Source organism: Panthera uncia, chromosome D4, assembly GCF_023721935.1.
Source record: "Panthera uncia isolate 11264 chromosome D4, Puncia_PCG_1.0, whole genome shotgun sequence".
Taxonomy (NCBI): domain Eukaryota; kingdom Metazoa; phylum Chordata; class Mammalia; order Carnivora; family Felidae; genus Panthera; species Panthera uncia.
Window position 1 is genome coordinate 88,946,629 of NC_064807.1, and position 14,719 is coordinate 88,961,347.

A 14,719-nucleotide genomic window follows, 5' to 3' on the forward strand; every position below is an offset into this window, starting at 1 on the left:
CGTGGAGGAGCCTCAAAGCTCCTGGAGGCAGCCCAGGGAACCGGCCTCCCTGGCCACCGGCTGTTGGCCCCCTAGGAGCCCACGAGGGGCCCAGCGCAGCCCCTGAACCACTCCCGGGTAGTGGCCTCTGCAGCTGGCCGCACAGGTCACGTGTCCCAAGAGATGAGAGCAGCCCCCCCCCCCCCGGCCCCAGGGCGCGAAAGGTACCCCCCCAGAGTGAGCCACCCTCCTCCTGCTGCCTGAGGGACGGGGCCTAATGCGTTGTCCGAAGGGGGGCCGGGCCGACCCAGAGGAAGCTGTAACGAGGCCAGCCACAGGAAGGCAGGCTGGCGCCCCCCAATGCCAGCCCTCGGCACGGCCCGAAGCTCCCGGCCGGTTCTGAGGGCAGGGGGAGCAGGTGGCAGCTGGTTGTTCCTAATAACGTCTGCACTCGACAGAAGAAAAACGTTGGCAGCCCTTGGTCTATCTCCCGAATTTGTCCCGGAGCTTCTGTCCCACCGTGAACCCCTCGAAGCCGGCACCCCCATCCCGGGGCCCTGAGGGGTGGGCTCGGTCCACAAGCAGAGTGCCGGATGCCTGCCTTCGGGCCCCGCGTGCACCTGCTCCCCGGTGGGCACCAGAGCGGAGGCCCGACAGGGGCTGTGGCCCTGGGCACCGGGCGCCCCCACGGGGGTCCGGGGAAGCCAGGTGGCCAGCCACGGTGGCCTCACAGTGCCGGGGCCTCATGAGCACACGGGACACGCGTAGCCGGGGTGAGGGCTGTGTGTGAGCACCCGCGGGCAGGCGGGGTCCCTGGCCGGGGCCGGAGAATTAACCCACCACGCACCCCGCCATCGGCTGCCGTGTGCCGGGGGCCGTGAAGGGAGCTCTGAGCCACGCCCTGGGGCCAGGCCCGCCTTCACAGGGCTGTAGAGGAAGGCCACAGGGGGCAAGGGCCCTGGGAAGAGAGACCCCTTAGCCCAGACAGACGCGTGAGGAGGAATCAGAGAGAGCTGCACGTGCAAGGGCCCTGGCGGTGCACGGGTGGACGAACAGGGCGTGTCCAGCACGGTGGGAGCCACGGCGAGCTGGGCGGAGGACGGAGGGAGAGAGGCCAGCGCCACCTCGGGGCTGGCCACAGGCTCTGGGCCCAGCCCCGACCCCCACGTGGGCGCACAGGCGAAACAGCAGAGTGGCCTGTACACCTGGGGCACATACGGGACCCCCGACACCCAGCTGAGCACGGGCTGCAGGCCCCGTGGGGCAGGACAGCACGTGCGGGGTCCCGGGCGTCAGCACGGCCGACAGATGGGGCCTCTCGCCCGCAACGCTCACCAGGGGCCAGCGGTCCCCAGGCAACGCCGGCCCCTGCGGTCCCGGTGGGGAGGGGGGACCACGTGGGCAGGGGTGGCGCTCACCGAGTTGGGGTTCAGCCCCATGTTCGCGTCCACGTACGTCTCGGTCTTGGGCTCGACGGCCAGCTCCGCCTCCAGAATCTTCTCTACCGGCATGTCCTCGTTGGCACTGCTGGTGGACTCCACCTCATTCTCGTTCCGGTCCTTGCCCCGCTGCCTCTCCTCCTGCACGGCTGCAGGGTGAGGGAGGCCATGGTCAGCCCGCGGCTCCCTGGGCAGCGCCCCCCCCACCCCGACCAGGGGCCAAGCCGTGTGGGCCCCGAGCCAGCGTGCCCGCCAGGGCCAGTGAGGGCCAGACCACGGCCCGGTCTCTGCCTCTCAGCAGCCACACACACTCACAGAGCACCCCGCCTCTCGTTAATTCGTCCGGCTAATTCCACATCAGGACCTGTCCGGGGCCAGGCATACACAGGCCAGGGCACACGGGGCCCAGCTCTCGTGCAGCTGACGGATGGTTCAGCAGGGAGCCTAACGTGCAGCGAGAAGGGTTTTGATGGACTATGGGCTCAGACAAAGCCAGGAAGGCTGCCCGGAAGAAGCGGCAAGAAAAGTAAAGAGGCACGAAAGACAAGGGTAATAGTTCAGGCATAGGAGGCAGCGTGTGCAAAGGCCCAGAGCCAAATCAGAGATACTCCTGATGAATGGGCCTCTCACACCAGCTGGAGACCCGGTACAAGGGGTACACGGGAGCAGGGGCAAGTTCCTGTGCCACAGGAAAGGGACAGGATAGGACACACATCTCTGAAAGTCCCATCCAGCTGCAGAAAGAAAAGGGGGGCCCAGGGGAGACCAGGAGCTGGATGCCAACCCAGAGCATCAGCCAGGATGGCCTGGGGCAGCCCGGTAGGGAATGGGGCAGCCCTGGGGCTGGAGGGCTGAGCAGATGGGTGGACAGGGCATGGCCCAGTCCCTGGGAGCCCAGGGAGAGAAGCCGACGGAAGCAGGCAGAGGGGAGGGCATTCACTTGCACACTGCCCCAAGGAGACCCACGTGGACAGAAGGGAGGACGCCAGGGCACCGTGCGGATGGGCGTTTACAGACCGCAGACTTCAGAGTCCACGAAGCTCAAACTGCCCTTCCCAAGAGAGGCCGGGACCCAGGGGTCAGGCTGTGGACCCCACCCAGAGCCCCACAAGCACCCAAGATGGCTCCTCGGGGCTGCCGCAGCCTCCTGGGGGACCCCCACCTCCACCCCTCCTCTCCGGTAAGAGAACTAAGGGCCCTGGACTGGGGCAAACGAGTCAGCCGTACGGAAAAGTCACAGCCTGCAGCCCGGTGCAGGGCCAGAAGGGCTGTCCACACGGCACTGTTTCAGCCTGAGCCAGCTAGGAGTGTCGGGAATGCCCAGATGCCGTCACAGCAGCCTCCCCCAGGCCCACCCTCCTATGGTCCCCCTCCACCAGGCCCCTGGGGTGGCCTCGACCTCCTCAGGGCCGGCTCCTCGGCCCCCCCGCCCCCAGACAAGGCCCTCGGTTTCTTGAAGACCCCATCACAGAGCGGGAGCTTGGTGAGGGGACTTCCAAGAGCGTAGCACGGAGACCTTTGTCCCCAGGCCCATCTAAGCTGAGAGGAAGGGCCTGGAAACAGCCCCTCGCCACAGAGCCCAGAGGCAGGCCGACCCCTGGGAGGCCCCGAGGACCGAGAGAGCTGGACCCACCTCTTGCGGCCACATCCAAGCCCAGAGGGCTCCCAGTAAGAGGCAGAAGATAACCCTGGGCTGGGGGAGCCCCGCATGCCAGGCCCAGGTCCCCCACAGCACCCCAGGGGTACAGGCAGCTCACTCCCTTACTGGAAACCCGAGGGCTTTGAGACCTGGGCCGGTGCTCGTGGCACACAGTCCTCGGACTCAGCCCCTCGCAGCCCCCATGACTGCACCCGGCAGGCCGCTCTGCCGAGCCAAGTGCCCGACAAACCTCATGAGCCCCTCAGAACCCTCACCTGGATGGATGCCCAGACCACCCGACTCGGAGCAGCTCGCCTCACCATCCCGCTCCTGGATCGCAGGACCCGGGCCCCCACCGTCCCGCTCCTAGATCGCACCCTGAGCTGCAGCACCAGAGGCCCTGGCGAACGGCCAGCTCCTGGGGGGCCCATGGGTAGAGCACGAAGATAAAATACAGTGACGTTTGCAAGGAGCCGAACCTGCAGCCCCCAGGTCACGCTCCTGCATAGGAGCCAGCTGAGGTCAGCTGACTCCAACCGCTGCAGGCCCTCTGGACCACTGCCCAGCTTCCGGCCAGCCCTGGAGGTGGGGGCTCAGCCAGGGGGCCTCACGGCCCTCCCGAGGATGCTGGCCAGACCCTCCTCCTCCAGCGGGCCTTTCCTTGTGCCATCCAGGTCTCCCACTCCCCATTGCTGACCAGTCCCTGATTTATATTCCCAAAGCCAGCTCAGAGCCCCTGCCCTGCAGACCTCAGCCCAGCATCCCGCCCTCACACCCTCACACTCTCAGGGCACTGCGCCCAGTGCCCTCTTTCCTGGTCCAATGTCCTGGGGCAGTGCCTTCTGGAGAGCGGAAGGTGCAGCCTGACCTGGGGCTTCCTGAGTCAATGGCCCCCTGGGCCTCAGATGGGCTCATTCTCCCCTCCAGGACATCTCTGTGGGGCACAGCACGTCCCCGGGTCTCACAGATGCCAGCTGTCACGAGACCAGCTCCTTGAACCTCCAGACCCCACCCCCCTGCCCTGGCTCTGAGGGCCTGAACTCAGGCTGCCTTACCAAGTCCTCTCCCCTTTGGTTTCCTGATGGGTTTGGCAAATGCAACGGACGGGCAGGAGGGAGGAGGGCGGGAAGAGGCGTCCGTGGCTCTGGCGCCTCCCCGCCCAGCCTCGGCTCTCACCTGCCACCTCCTCCCAAGGCCATGGCTCCTGGGGATCAGCCCTCCCCCGGGGATCCATGAGCCCCCGTTCCTCTCTCGCCGCTCCAGCCCGGGGGGCATGAGGGCTCCCTGACGGTGCTGGCCCCAAGGGTCCCACAGGCCTGCCTGGTTCCCGGAGCACAGCCCACAGTTCCCTGACAGCCCAAACGGACACCTCTGTACCACCCCACGGGGCTCCCTGAGGGCAGGCGATGTCTGCCACGCTGGCCGGTGGCTATTTAGAGCCAACCCCGGGCCAGAGGCTATACTCTCCGAGACCCAGAGCACGGAAGAGGGCCTTTGCACTCACAGAGTGCGACTCAAGGACGGGGGCCAGCTCAGCACCTGCAAATCACAGCAGCTGGGCCGAAGAGCCAGGCAGGAAGCCCAAGTCAGAGTTTCTGCAAGGCTGGCGCTTCCCAAAGGCCGACAGCAGGTGGGGGCTGCGGGGGGCGGGGGGAGCTCCAGCTGGCGGGCAGGTGGCGAGGAGGCACGGTCGTGCTCCGGGCCCTCTCCAGCCAGGCTTCCGGACCCCAACATGTGGCAGGTGCCGGGCTGGGGCAGGGCACCTCCTCGTGGTCACCCTGCTGCCACCGTGCACGGACTGACACAGCCAGCAGCTGGGGTGACGGACACAGAGTCCAGGCAGGCCCGTGTCCCCGAGACCCTGAGCGGGGGGGGGGGGGGGGGGGGGGGGGGGGGGGTGGGGGGGTGGTCCCCGGGGGTCTGTGCTCTGGGCACAATCCGAAACCCTCAGGGCCAGCACACAGCCTAGAGGCATGCGCTTTGGCTCAACTGCCTCGTTCTTCCAGCTGGGGACGCAGGTCCAGAGCAGCACGGGGGCACGGCTGAGCTCACAGGACAGCGGGTGGCTCCGGGCGCCGTGGCCCTGCCCTGCCCCCGCCAGCTGTGTGGCCCCGCTTCCCCCCCGCCCCGGAGGGAGCACCGCAGCCCCGGCCCCGGGCTGGCCCCGCGCGGCGCTCCGGCCTCCGGCCCCCACGCTCCCCACACGCCGATCACAGATTTCCTCCCACTGCCCAGGCGGGCAGACGGGGCGGCCCGAGTGTGGGGGCAGCGCCCGGGGTGGCAGCGGCGGGTGGGGGTCCCCGGCACCTGCCTCCTCGGCGGGGGCGGCGCGAATTAATTAGCCAATGCTTCGTGAAGCACTTTGAAGCCGTGGAGGGCCGGCACCTCTGAGCGGCATCATTATAAATATTATGGCTGTATTTGTAGATGGCGGAGGGGGCGGGAGGAGCCCGGGATTTATGTTTTGCCAGCTCAGTCACCTTCTAGACGTAGTCATGTTTGACTTACGTTCTGCCAGCGCCAAGGAGCCTCAGGCGGGAGGCGTCTGTGAGCACAGGTCCTCGTTCCCTGCCCCCCCCCGCCCCCACCCTGGGCCTGAGCCCCCCCCCCCCCCGAAGACCAGAGAGGGGGCCGCCAGACATGCGCCTGGGAGGGGGGCTCCACACCTGACAAGAGCGGGGTCCCAGGCATCAAGGGAGACGCTGACATGGGGGTCGGGGAGCGGGGGCCACCCGACCCACTGCCGTGTCCGCTGCACCCCTGCGGGCCGTGGGGGCTGGGCGGGAAGCCAGGCGGGGGAGGGGGTGGCTATGGGAGCAGCACCCAGCCCCGCCGCCTCCTCTGTTTCCAGCACAGAGACAGGCAGGCCCGGCCCAACGCCCCTTCTTTAGCCGGGGCCACTGAGACCCAGAGAGGAGGTGTCCTGCCGGAGGGGCTCTCTAGCTCAGAGGACACGTTCCCCCTTTCTTCGGGACTCAATCCAGGACAGTCAAGGAGTCTGTACTCGAGAGCAGCCACACACACACGCGCGCGCGCGCGCACACACACACACGAGGCGCTGCCCTCTCTGCACCCCGGTCTTCGGGTTGGGAGACGGAGCACAGAAAGCAAAGGGAGGCAGGAAGGAAGCAGGGAGAGGCCTTCCTGGAGGAAGAAGAAGGAAGCAGAGAGGCGACCCCTCCAGCCTGGAACAGCACCACCCCTGGTGGGGGCCGGATCCCCCCATCGGACCAGGAGTGCCAGCAGGCCCCCCGAGCCCTGCCCCCGCGTGCTCCAGCAGACAGGCCCGGGCTCAGCCTGGCGGACGGCTGGCATGTCCCCCCCGGAATGCCGTGGAGCGAGTCCCAGGTGGTGCAGGTGCGTGCAGGCCCCAGCATTGCCCAACACAGACGATATCTGCCTGCCTGCAGCGCCCCTCTCATCAGCCAGCACGCGGCGGGGCGGTCCCCATCCGTGCCCACCCCGACCGCGCCCTCCCGCACCGCACTGGGCAGCGCTGCCCGGGCCCGCGCCTGGGTCCTCACCCGTGACAGAGGCGTGATCGAGGGCCTCACTGACGGGCCCCGCAGCCCGGGCCAGCCTAGAAGCCAACACCTCACATCCCACGCGCTCCTCTACGGCCCACGGTCCCGCTGCAGCAGCCTTGTCCCCAGGGCAGCAGACAGGAAAAGAGCTGTTTCGGGACCAGTTCCGGGGGTGGGGGGGTGCTGGGGGCAGTCCCCAGCCCCCAGTCACAGGCCTCTTGGCCTGGGAGACCGTGGAGCCCCCTGCGGGGCCAGCACTAAAGCCACACTGCGGCCACTGGTCACCCCTCCCAAGGGTGAGGCTGTGGCCTGGGCCCTGCCACAGAGCTACACACGGGAAAGCATGGGTAAGAGCGGCGTCTGAGGCACGACAGAGCTCCGGAGGAGGGTTTTTACCGCACGTTCGTGACTCATAAATCCAGTACGAGGCAAAGGGGAGGTGGGCCCTGACGGGATCAGGTATTTATCTAACGGCCCATAAATCAGGTCTCGAGGGCCGTGCGCCGCCTCGGGAATGCGCCCAAAGCACCAGACTTATCCATCAGGCGAGGGAGACAAGCGGGCTGGTGCCACCCGGACCAAGCCAACGGCTGCAGACGGGATTCGGCCTGTGCTGGCCCGGAGACCCCCCAGGTGCCCACCCCTGCAGCCCGTCTCTCTGTGAGCGAAGTCAGGGCAGAATCCCCACACGACGGGCAAGGGGCTAGAGCGAGTGTGGAGACGGGCCCGGTGCCCAGTGAGGCCTCGCACGAAGCAGCTGTTTCTAACAGCCACTCGCAAGACCCGGTCACTGTGGGCGCCGGGAGGGGGGTCAGACCAGGTCTCCCCAGCCCTGGGACCCTGCAGCATCCACTCTCTCCCAGACCTTCGGGAGGTCAGGCAGCTGGGGTCTGATGACGCTCAGGCTGAGGGGGCCCGAGAGGGATCCACATTTAGCAGACAGTCCCGGGGACCCACGGAGGGTGACTCTCTGGGGCCGGGAATGGCATCCAGGCCTCGCAGCATGCCGTATCTGCTGATGCCCTCGGCCTCTGCACACGCCATCCCTGCCGGCTAGGCACCCGGTCTACCCGACACCCTTCCGCTCTGAAGGCATCAGCCTGACATCTGCCTGCAGCTGGGTCACCGCCTCCTCTGTGTCCCCTGCCAGCGCTGAGCACACCTGGGGGCCCCGCCTGGTAACGTGAATATCCCTTGCAGTGGACGCATGCCCACGGCTCGCTGCTGCGTGCCCAGTGCCCAGCGTGGCGCCTGGCACCAGGAGTGCCGAGCTCGGCCGGTGAGTGGTCTCGGGCGCTGACCCGAGCTCGCTCTGTGCTGGGGTGTCCTCAAGGGAGCCCGAGCCTCCCCCCAGCCCACTGGCACCTGGCCATGTGGCCAGTGCCCTACGCCCGGGGAACACACTCATCCACCACCCACCATGTGCCTGCCCCGCCCAAGTCCCCATCCCGGAAACACAGCTGCACGGGCCACCCCCGGCCAGCCCTCCCTGATTACAAAGGGCACCCAGAGGAACCAGGGCCGGGTGCACACCTCCTCTGGCCCCCTGGATAGCGTAAAGGAACGAGGACAGCACCAGGGGCCTGGGTCCCGCCTGGCATGTGGCCTCGGGCAAGCCCTGGACCCTCTGGGCTTCAGCTCCTCTGCCTGTCCGAGGAAGGGTGGGTGGGCAGACACTCCTCGAGGCCCCGGCCAGCCCCTGCAGCTCAGCGCTGCAGCTCCTGAGGCCCCCCCCGGCCGGAAGCAGTGCCAGATGCAGGACATCCCGTCGTCCCGCTTGCCCTCGTGGCCTCGAGGAAGGAGTCCCACAGGACCACCTGGCCCGGCTGGGGTCTCAAGTTTCCTAACAAGGACGAGTGGGGTAAAACAGGAAATGAGACGAGAGCCGCAGGCACCCCAGGGGACGGTCCTAGGTGGTGAGGCACCACTGGAGGCCCCACGAGGAGGTCCGAGACCCACACCCTGACCCCAAGCAGCACTTCTCCAGCCCCGCGAGGCGCCGGCTGCGAGACTGAGCGCAGAGGCAGACGTAACAGCGACCCAGGATGCAGGAGTCATCAAGCCTGCAGATGGGGAAACCGAAGCCCATGGACGCACCGCAAGTTGGGGTCAAGGGCTCAGACCCAGGTCTGGCTGAACAACTGGACGATTTCAATGACCTCAGGTGACCTTCCCTACCTGCCCCGACCCCCTGCCCCTAACAAACAGTTGTCAATAAAATGGGCTCCGAATCCAAGGCGGAGACGCCCACTGAAGGAGGTCCGAGGGAGGGGGAGGCCCCCCCCCCCCCCCCCGCATGCAGCAGGGCTCAGCGGCACCCCCAGGGCGGCTGGGGCTCCCTGCTCCACTCCGCCCCCTCATCAGCGCTGTCCCCGCCACAGCGTCCCCGACTGTCCCCTTATCAGTCGGCTGCAACACGACCTCAGGACCCTCCCTCTCCCCATCTCCCACGTGCAGCCTCGGCCCTCGCCCGCCCGGGTCCCAGAGCCCACGCCCTGGGCCACCGGCACCTGAAGAGGCTTTGATCGCGTTCCCCGCCCGGGGCTGAGAGCCGCCAGCGGGCAGGATGGAGGCGGCCCCCGCTAAGCCCAGGGCCTGGCAAACAGCAGGCGCCGGGTGAAGAGCAGGCGGGACCAGGGCCCGGGGAGAGCCACGGGGACTGGCCCCTGGAGGGAGCGAGCGCCCTGTCGGTGGTGGTGGCGGCGGCGGCGGGGCGTGGGAGGGGCGGGGCCGTGGGAGGGGCGGGGCCGTGGGAGGAGCTGCGGGGACGGCACCGGGCGGGCCTACCTTCGCGCTTCATGCCCATGGCCAGGCACTTCTGGTAGCGGCAGTACTGGCAGCGGTTGCGTTGCCGCTTGTCGATCAGACAGTCCTTGTTGTCCCGGCAGGTGTAGGTCAGGTCCTTGCGCACCGTCCGCTTGAAGAAGCCCTTGCAGCCCTCGCAGCTGTACACCCCGTAGTGCTTGCCTGCGGGGAGCGGGGCCTTGAGCACGGCGCCCGGGCGCGTGGGGCCTCCTCCACCCCCGCGGTCAGCGGCCGGGGTGCAGGGGCACGAGGCCGGGCCGGCCCCCTTCGCCGTCGACCCCCCCCCCCCCCCCCCCCGCGACGGAGGCCTCCAGGCCCCGCCCACCGCCGTCCCCCCTGCGGCCTCCCCTGCTCTCGATCCCTGTGCTGCGCGAAACCCCCTCCTGGGCCCAGCCAGCCGCCCGCCTCCCCGCAAAGCTGTGCCCTGCCCGTGGTGGGGGGTGGGGGGGAGTCCTGCGGTCCCGCTGCAACCATGACAGCCTACCTGAGGAGCGGTCCCCGCAGATGGCACAGATGTGCTTGGTGAAGGACGCCATGTTCCCTGAGGGGTGGGCCGGGACTTTGAGGACACCATTGAGGCCCAGCGGGGGCTTGATGTCCTCGCTGCTGCTGACGGGGTTCATGGGCGAGCTGAGCTGAGGAGGGAAAACCGGGGGCGTCCAGGGGGGCACGTGCCAGCATCCCCCCCCACCAGCCCTACGTAGGAAGGCGCCAATGAACCCCCCCCCCCCCCCCACCTTGCAGAGAGGAAACCGAGGCTCAGAGAGGGGCGATGCCAGCCACAGGCCACACAGCACAGGAGCGGCAGGGCCCGGCCCCGCTGAGCCCTGCTCTGCCTTCAGGGACCCCCCAAGGCCTCAGAGGAAGACCCCCCAGGGCCCTGCTTACACCCCTTGACTCTCACCCACCTCCCATCACTAAGCGAGCCCTGGACAGGGCAGCGTGAGCTCACGCCCCTCCCCTGTGAGGCAGGCACTTTGTTTTGGGGACCCCCAACCCGCAGCTGGGCGCCGAGGCCTGGTCACAGCAAGGAAAGGGAGCTGGGGTCCACCTCGGCAGCACACCGCCGGTGGGGTGGGTGGGGGAAGCTCGGATCACGTGACCCAAGGAGAGCAGGACAGACAGCGCCCCGCCCCACCCGGAGGCTGACAGCCCGATGCTGCCCTGGAGGAAGCGTGGGAACCTCACCATCACCCTGGCAACAGCTGCCGCTGCAATGACACAGCAGTTTTGGTTCCGCTGCATCCACCCCAGCTCTCCCGGCAGCGCTAGGGCCCAGGGGTGCTTCCCGCTGCGCCCATGGGCTGGCCTGTCTCCACTGGCGCCAGGACCCCGGCCCGGCGGCCCCCGGCCCCCCACTTCTGCAAACCCCTGACAAAGGCGGAAACCGGGCGGTGTGCGCGTCTCTGGGGAAGGACAGCAGGCGCCTGGCTGCCCCCGGGTAGCCCCGGGCCCCTCCTGCCAGCGGGAACCTCACCTCCTTCCTTCCCCACGGCCCCCGACCTCCACCGCTTTCTCACGGGGCAGCGAGAACTTGGTGCTCAGAGAACACGAAGCACAAGGCCCCCAATGCCTGTTTCCACGCTGGCCTGGGAGGCTGGGAGGGTCCTTCCAGCCCCCATGGCTCTGGGCCCCTCCCCTGCCCGGGGCCCTGTGACTCTGAGTGCACTGACCACCCCCCCACCTCCCCACCCGGGACTCCGGGGGGCTCCCAAGAAACCCCTGGGGGCCATCAGGTGAGAGGGCGCCACGGACCAGAGCGGCCTGTCCACTGGCACCAGGGCACTCTCTGCGCACCGTCCCCAGGCCTGGGAGCGTTTCCCACAGGAAAGGGGACAGAGAAGGGGCCGTTTGTGGAGGGCCCTGTGCCCAGGTGCGCCACACACGTTCGCCTCTGCCATGTCCCTGTCCCTTCCCAGATATGGATGTGGAGGCTCAGGAGGTCAGGGGCCCGGCAGGCAGGCCTCTGGGTAGCAGGCTGTGGGCACCAAGGCGATGCCCGCATGCTGCAGGGGGAACAGGCCCAGAGCCACTCGGGGACCCCACCCGTCACACGCCGTTCCCTAAGTGCCCAGCGACACAGGACACAAAGCCCCGCGCAGCCCTGCAGAGCTCGCTGGCTCGGTGGGGACGGGGCGGAGGCGGGTGGTGGGGACAGCACAGCTTATGGCAGGGCCCCCGGATTATGCCCTCCTCCATCCACTGTGTGGCTTTGGGGAAATTATTCAATCATTCTGAGCCTGAGGTTCGTCGTGGGCCAAGCTGAGGGCCGCCGTCAGGAAAACTGAGCCGACACAGGGGTAGCTTGCTACACACACTCGGCCTCCAGGAGACGTCGCGGGCTGGGTCCCAGGCGGAGGGGCTGCTGAGCCGTTCGGGAAGGGCACGACATGGGTGCAGAGGGGGCCGACGGGGGGGGGGGGGGGGGGGGGGGGAGTCACTGAGGACATGGGAGCGGGAGGCCTGCCCCCGCTGCAGCCTTCCCCACGCTGTGGGAGCCCGGCCAGGACCCCACGTGGCTGGATCCACTCGAGGGCACCAGGGAGAGGAACCTGGGCATTTCCTCTTTCATGCTTGCCCACACCGTGCTGGGTGGGTGGCAGGCCACCTGCCCTGTCCCCCGTGTACATGCAGGCCCTAAGAACTTGTGACTGCCCTAGGTAAACTGAGGCAGGGCCACTGCAGTGAGGAAGGCAGGGCGGGCCCCACGTGGGAAGGAGCTCCAGGCGGGAAGGACAGTCAGTGCCGTGGCTGGCGGCCATGTGCCGGGGGCATCCCTGCCCTCCCGGCCTCAGGCTTCCCAGGGGCACAGCAGTCAGCCCAGAGGCCTCTGGGAGCCCTAGGAGACCCTGCACACGTGGGGAGACGAGGCTGGCTGTAGCCCCCACTCACCACAGGCCTGGGGCCACCCACATCGATCCTTTGCCTCAACTAGTAAACGGTGCCCATAAGGCCACCAGGGCCAGGCTGTGCGGGGTCAGGGGTCACACTTTGCCCTTCCCAGCTCCAAGCTGATGCGCCTTGGGCTGGCCCCCCCATTCTTTGAGGAGCTGTGCCCCCTCCCCCCTGCACCCCATCCACGGTGCCAACAGCCCCTGGCTAGGGCCTGGAGGCCATGTGGTGTGGCCAGGGTGGGGCCCAGTCCCATTTCCCCTTTCATATCCTTGGCATTTTTTTCAGTTCCCACTGGAGCCTACAGGACTCGCTGACAACCAGCAGCCTCATCAGGGCCCCGCCAGGGTCTCCTGCCGCCTCTGGAGGCTCCTCTCTTCTGCACCCACCACACTCTTCCTCCTGAGCCAACAGCAGGCTTCCCCCCCATCCGCGGCCAGAACTGGGGGTGGAGGCTCAGGCCTGCCGCTGCGAGACCAGGCCCTTGGCCTCGCCTGCCTCACAGGACCCGCAAGGCAGGGGCAAACCGTGGGGACGCCCTGTCCTTGGAGGCCTCACGGCCACGGGACCGCCGACAAAGAGCAGGCAGTGCCAGCCGGCCCACTGGCCTGAGCAGATCCCCCACCAGGGAAGGTCTGCTGGGCTGGCGAGGGCTACATGCTGTGGTGCCCACGGCAGGCCCGGTGGGGCCAGAGGGCTCTGGGGCGCGGTGGGGGTGCTCCTGGGCCCTGTGCTGAGCCCCCAGACCAGGAAAGAGGCACAGGACAGCCCGGGGGCCGGCACCTGGGATCTGGACCCCCAGGCACCCATTTCTGGGCAGGGAGGGCAAAGTGAGACAGACCGGGGGCGTTGGCGGGCCTTCTGGGCTGCGTGGACTCAAGCAGGCAGCCCTCGGCAGGGCGCCAGCCTTTCTCCGGCAGCAGAAATCGGAGAACCTCGCTGGTTCCGCCAACCATGACTTCGCGGTTGTGGTTTTGGGGCAGAGGGTGGGGCATGCCCCCCTTTGAACTCCACCCACACTCTTCGTGAATATGGGGAACCCCAGGTTTCCAGGATGAGCTGCTGAAGCCCAGAAGCTCCACTCACTCCGGGAAGGCGCTACCGGGAAACTGAGGCCTCGCCAGGACGGGCAGCCACAGGGGAGGCCGAGTGCGCGGCTCAGACCGTGGCAAAACTCACTGTGGCGCGCCTGACTGATGGACAGAGGGACACGTGGGACGGGTGGCCACAGGACAGCAGTGACCATCTGGGGCACAGCGGGCTTGCTCCCCACACCCTCTCCCAGGCCTGACTCTTGCCCCGATCCCCTCATCAGCCTCAAGGGGCCTGGGGCCCCTCACTCACACGCAACCTGGGTTCAACCAGCACCACCAAGTGCCAGGAACCTGGCTGGGTGCCGAGAATAAGAGAGAACAGGACAGATGTGGTCCCCCAAACCCCTCACTCCCCAGTACTACCCCGCCCCCGCTCCCAGACGGGCAAACAGTGCCAAGTGGCAGGTGACCCCAAGGTCTGGGGGACACCACTGCCACGCCCAGGCTCCTGCTGTACACGAGCCCTCAGGGTGTCCGGGGCAGGTGGTCGGCCTACGACCAGCAAGGAGCCTCATGGGGCTGAGGGCCAGCAGGTGCCTGCCTCTGTCGCGGTCCCCAGGGGGGCAGGTTTAAGCTCAGTCTTCATCTGCCCCCTGGCTCGCTGTGCAGCCAGCAAGAATTGGGGGTGGGGCGGCTGTGCTAAAAATAACCTGGCCAGGCCCAGCAAAGCAGCTGAGCCTCCCTCAGGCCAGCACCTCAGGCCTCCTGCCTGCTCCGGGGGCCAGGTGACGCGAGAGGAGCACGGGAGCTCTGCACTGACGCCTGAGACCCCAGCTCTTTTGCTCCCGTCCCCCAGACACAAAAGGTTGACAAGGTCACTCTGGAAAAGCCAGCAAGATTCTCCCCCCAAGGCCAGCTCTGGAGGCCCAGCGAGAGGGGCAGTGGGCTGGCTCGAGCTCGGTGGTACCCCGGGGCCAGCAGCGAAGGGGACTGCCCCGCAGGCAGGGGCTTGGGAGCCCATAGGATGTGGCTGTCACGAGGGCATGTGTGGCTCTGGACAGGGAAGCCTGCACCCAAGTCTCTCCCCAGGAGGCTGTCCTGAGGCTCCGTGGAGATGTGCCCCGAGGCTCTCCACCACGGGGCTGTCATCTCGGGGCAAGAATGGCCAAACCCAGCCTTGGACTCGGACCTATTTCAGGAAGGACAGCTCGAGCCCCAGAGAGAGGGAGGTCCCGCTGGGATTCAGGCAGGCCCTCTGGCCGCCCAGCAAGAAACCCAGCAGGAACCGCACGGAGCTGGGAGAGAGGACACCCCGCTGGGCCCCGGGGACCCGTCACCACCCAGGGATCTCCAGAAGAGCTCCGGACAGCTCTGCAGGGGTTTGGACGACAGGTGCCCAGGGGAGGG

At 67.9% G+C, this 14,719-nt stretch overlaps 1 protein-coding gene across 5 annotated transcripts in view; it reads right to left on the reverse strand.

Moving 5' to 3' along the window:
• Positions 1-14,719, reverse strand: part of RXRA (retinoid X receptor alpha) — a 79,247-nt gene that overhangs the window by 12,088 nt on the left and 52,440 nt on the right. For all 5 annotated transcript variants that reach the window (XM_049630954.1, XM_049630951.1, XM_049630973.1 and 2 more), the window contains exons 3-5: positions 9,871-10,021; positions 9,369-9,548; positions 1,398-1,567 (exon numbers count right to left, since the gene is read on the reverse strand). In XM_049630954.1, the coding sequence (XP_049486911.1) occupies positions 1,398-1,567; positions 9,369-9,548; positions 9,871-10,021 (501 nt within the window). The remainder of the gene's footprint in view (positions 1-1,397; positions 1,568-9,368; positions 9,549-9,870; positions 10,022-14,719) is intronic.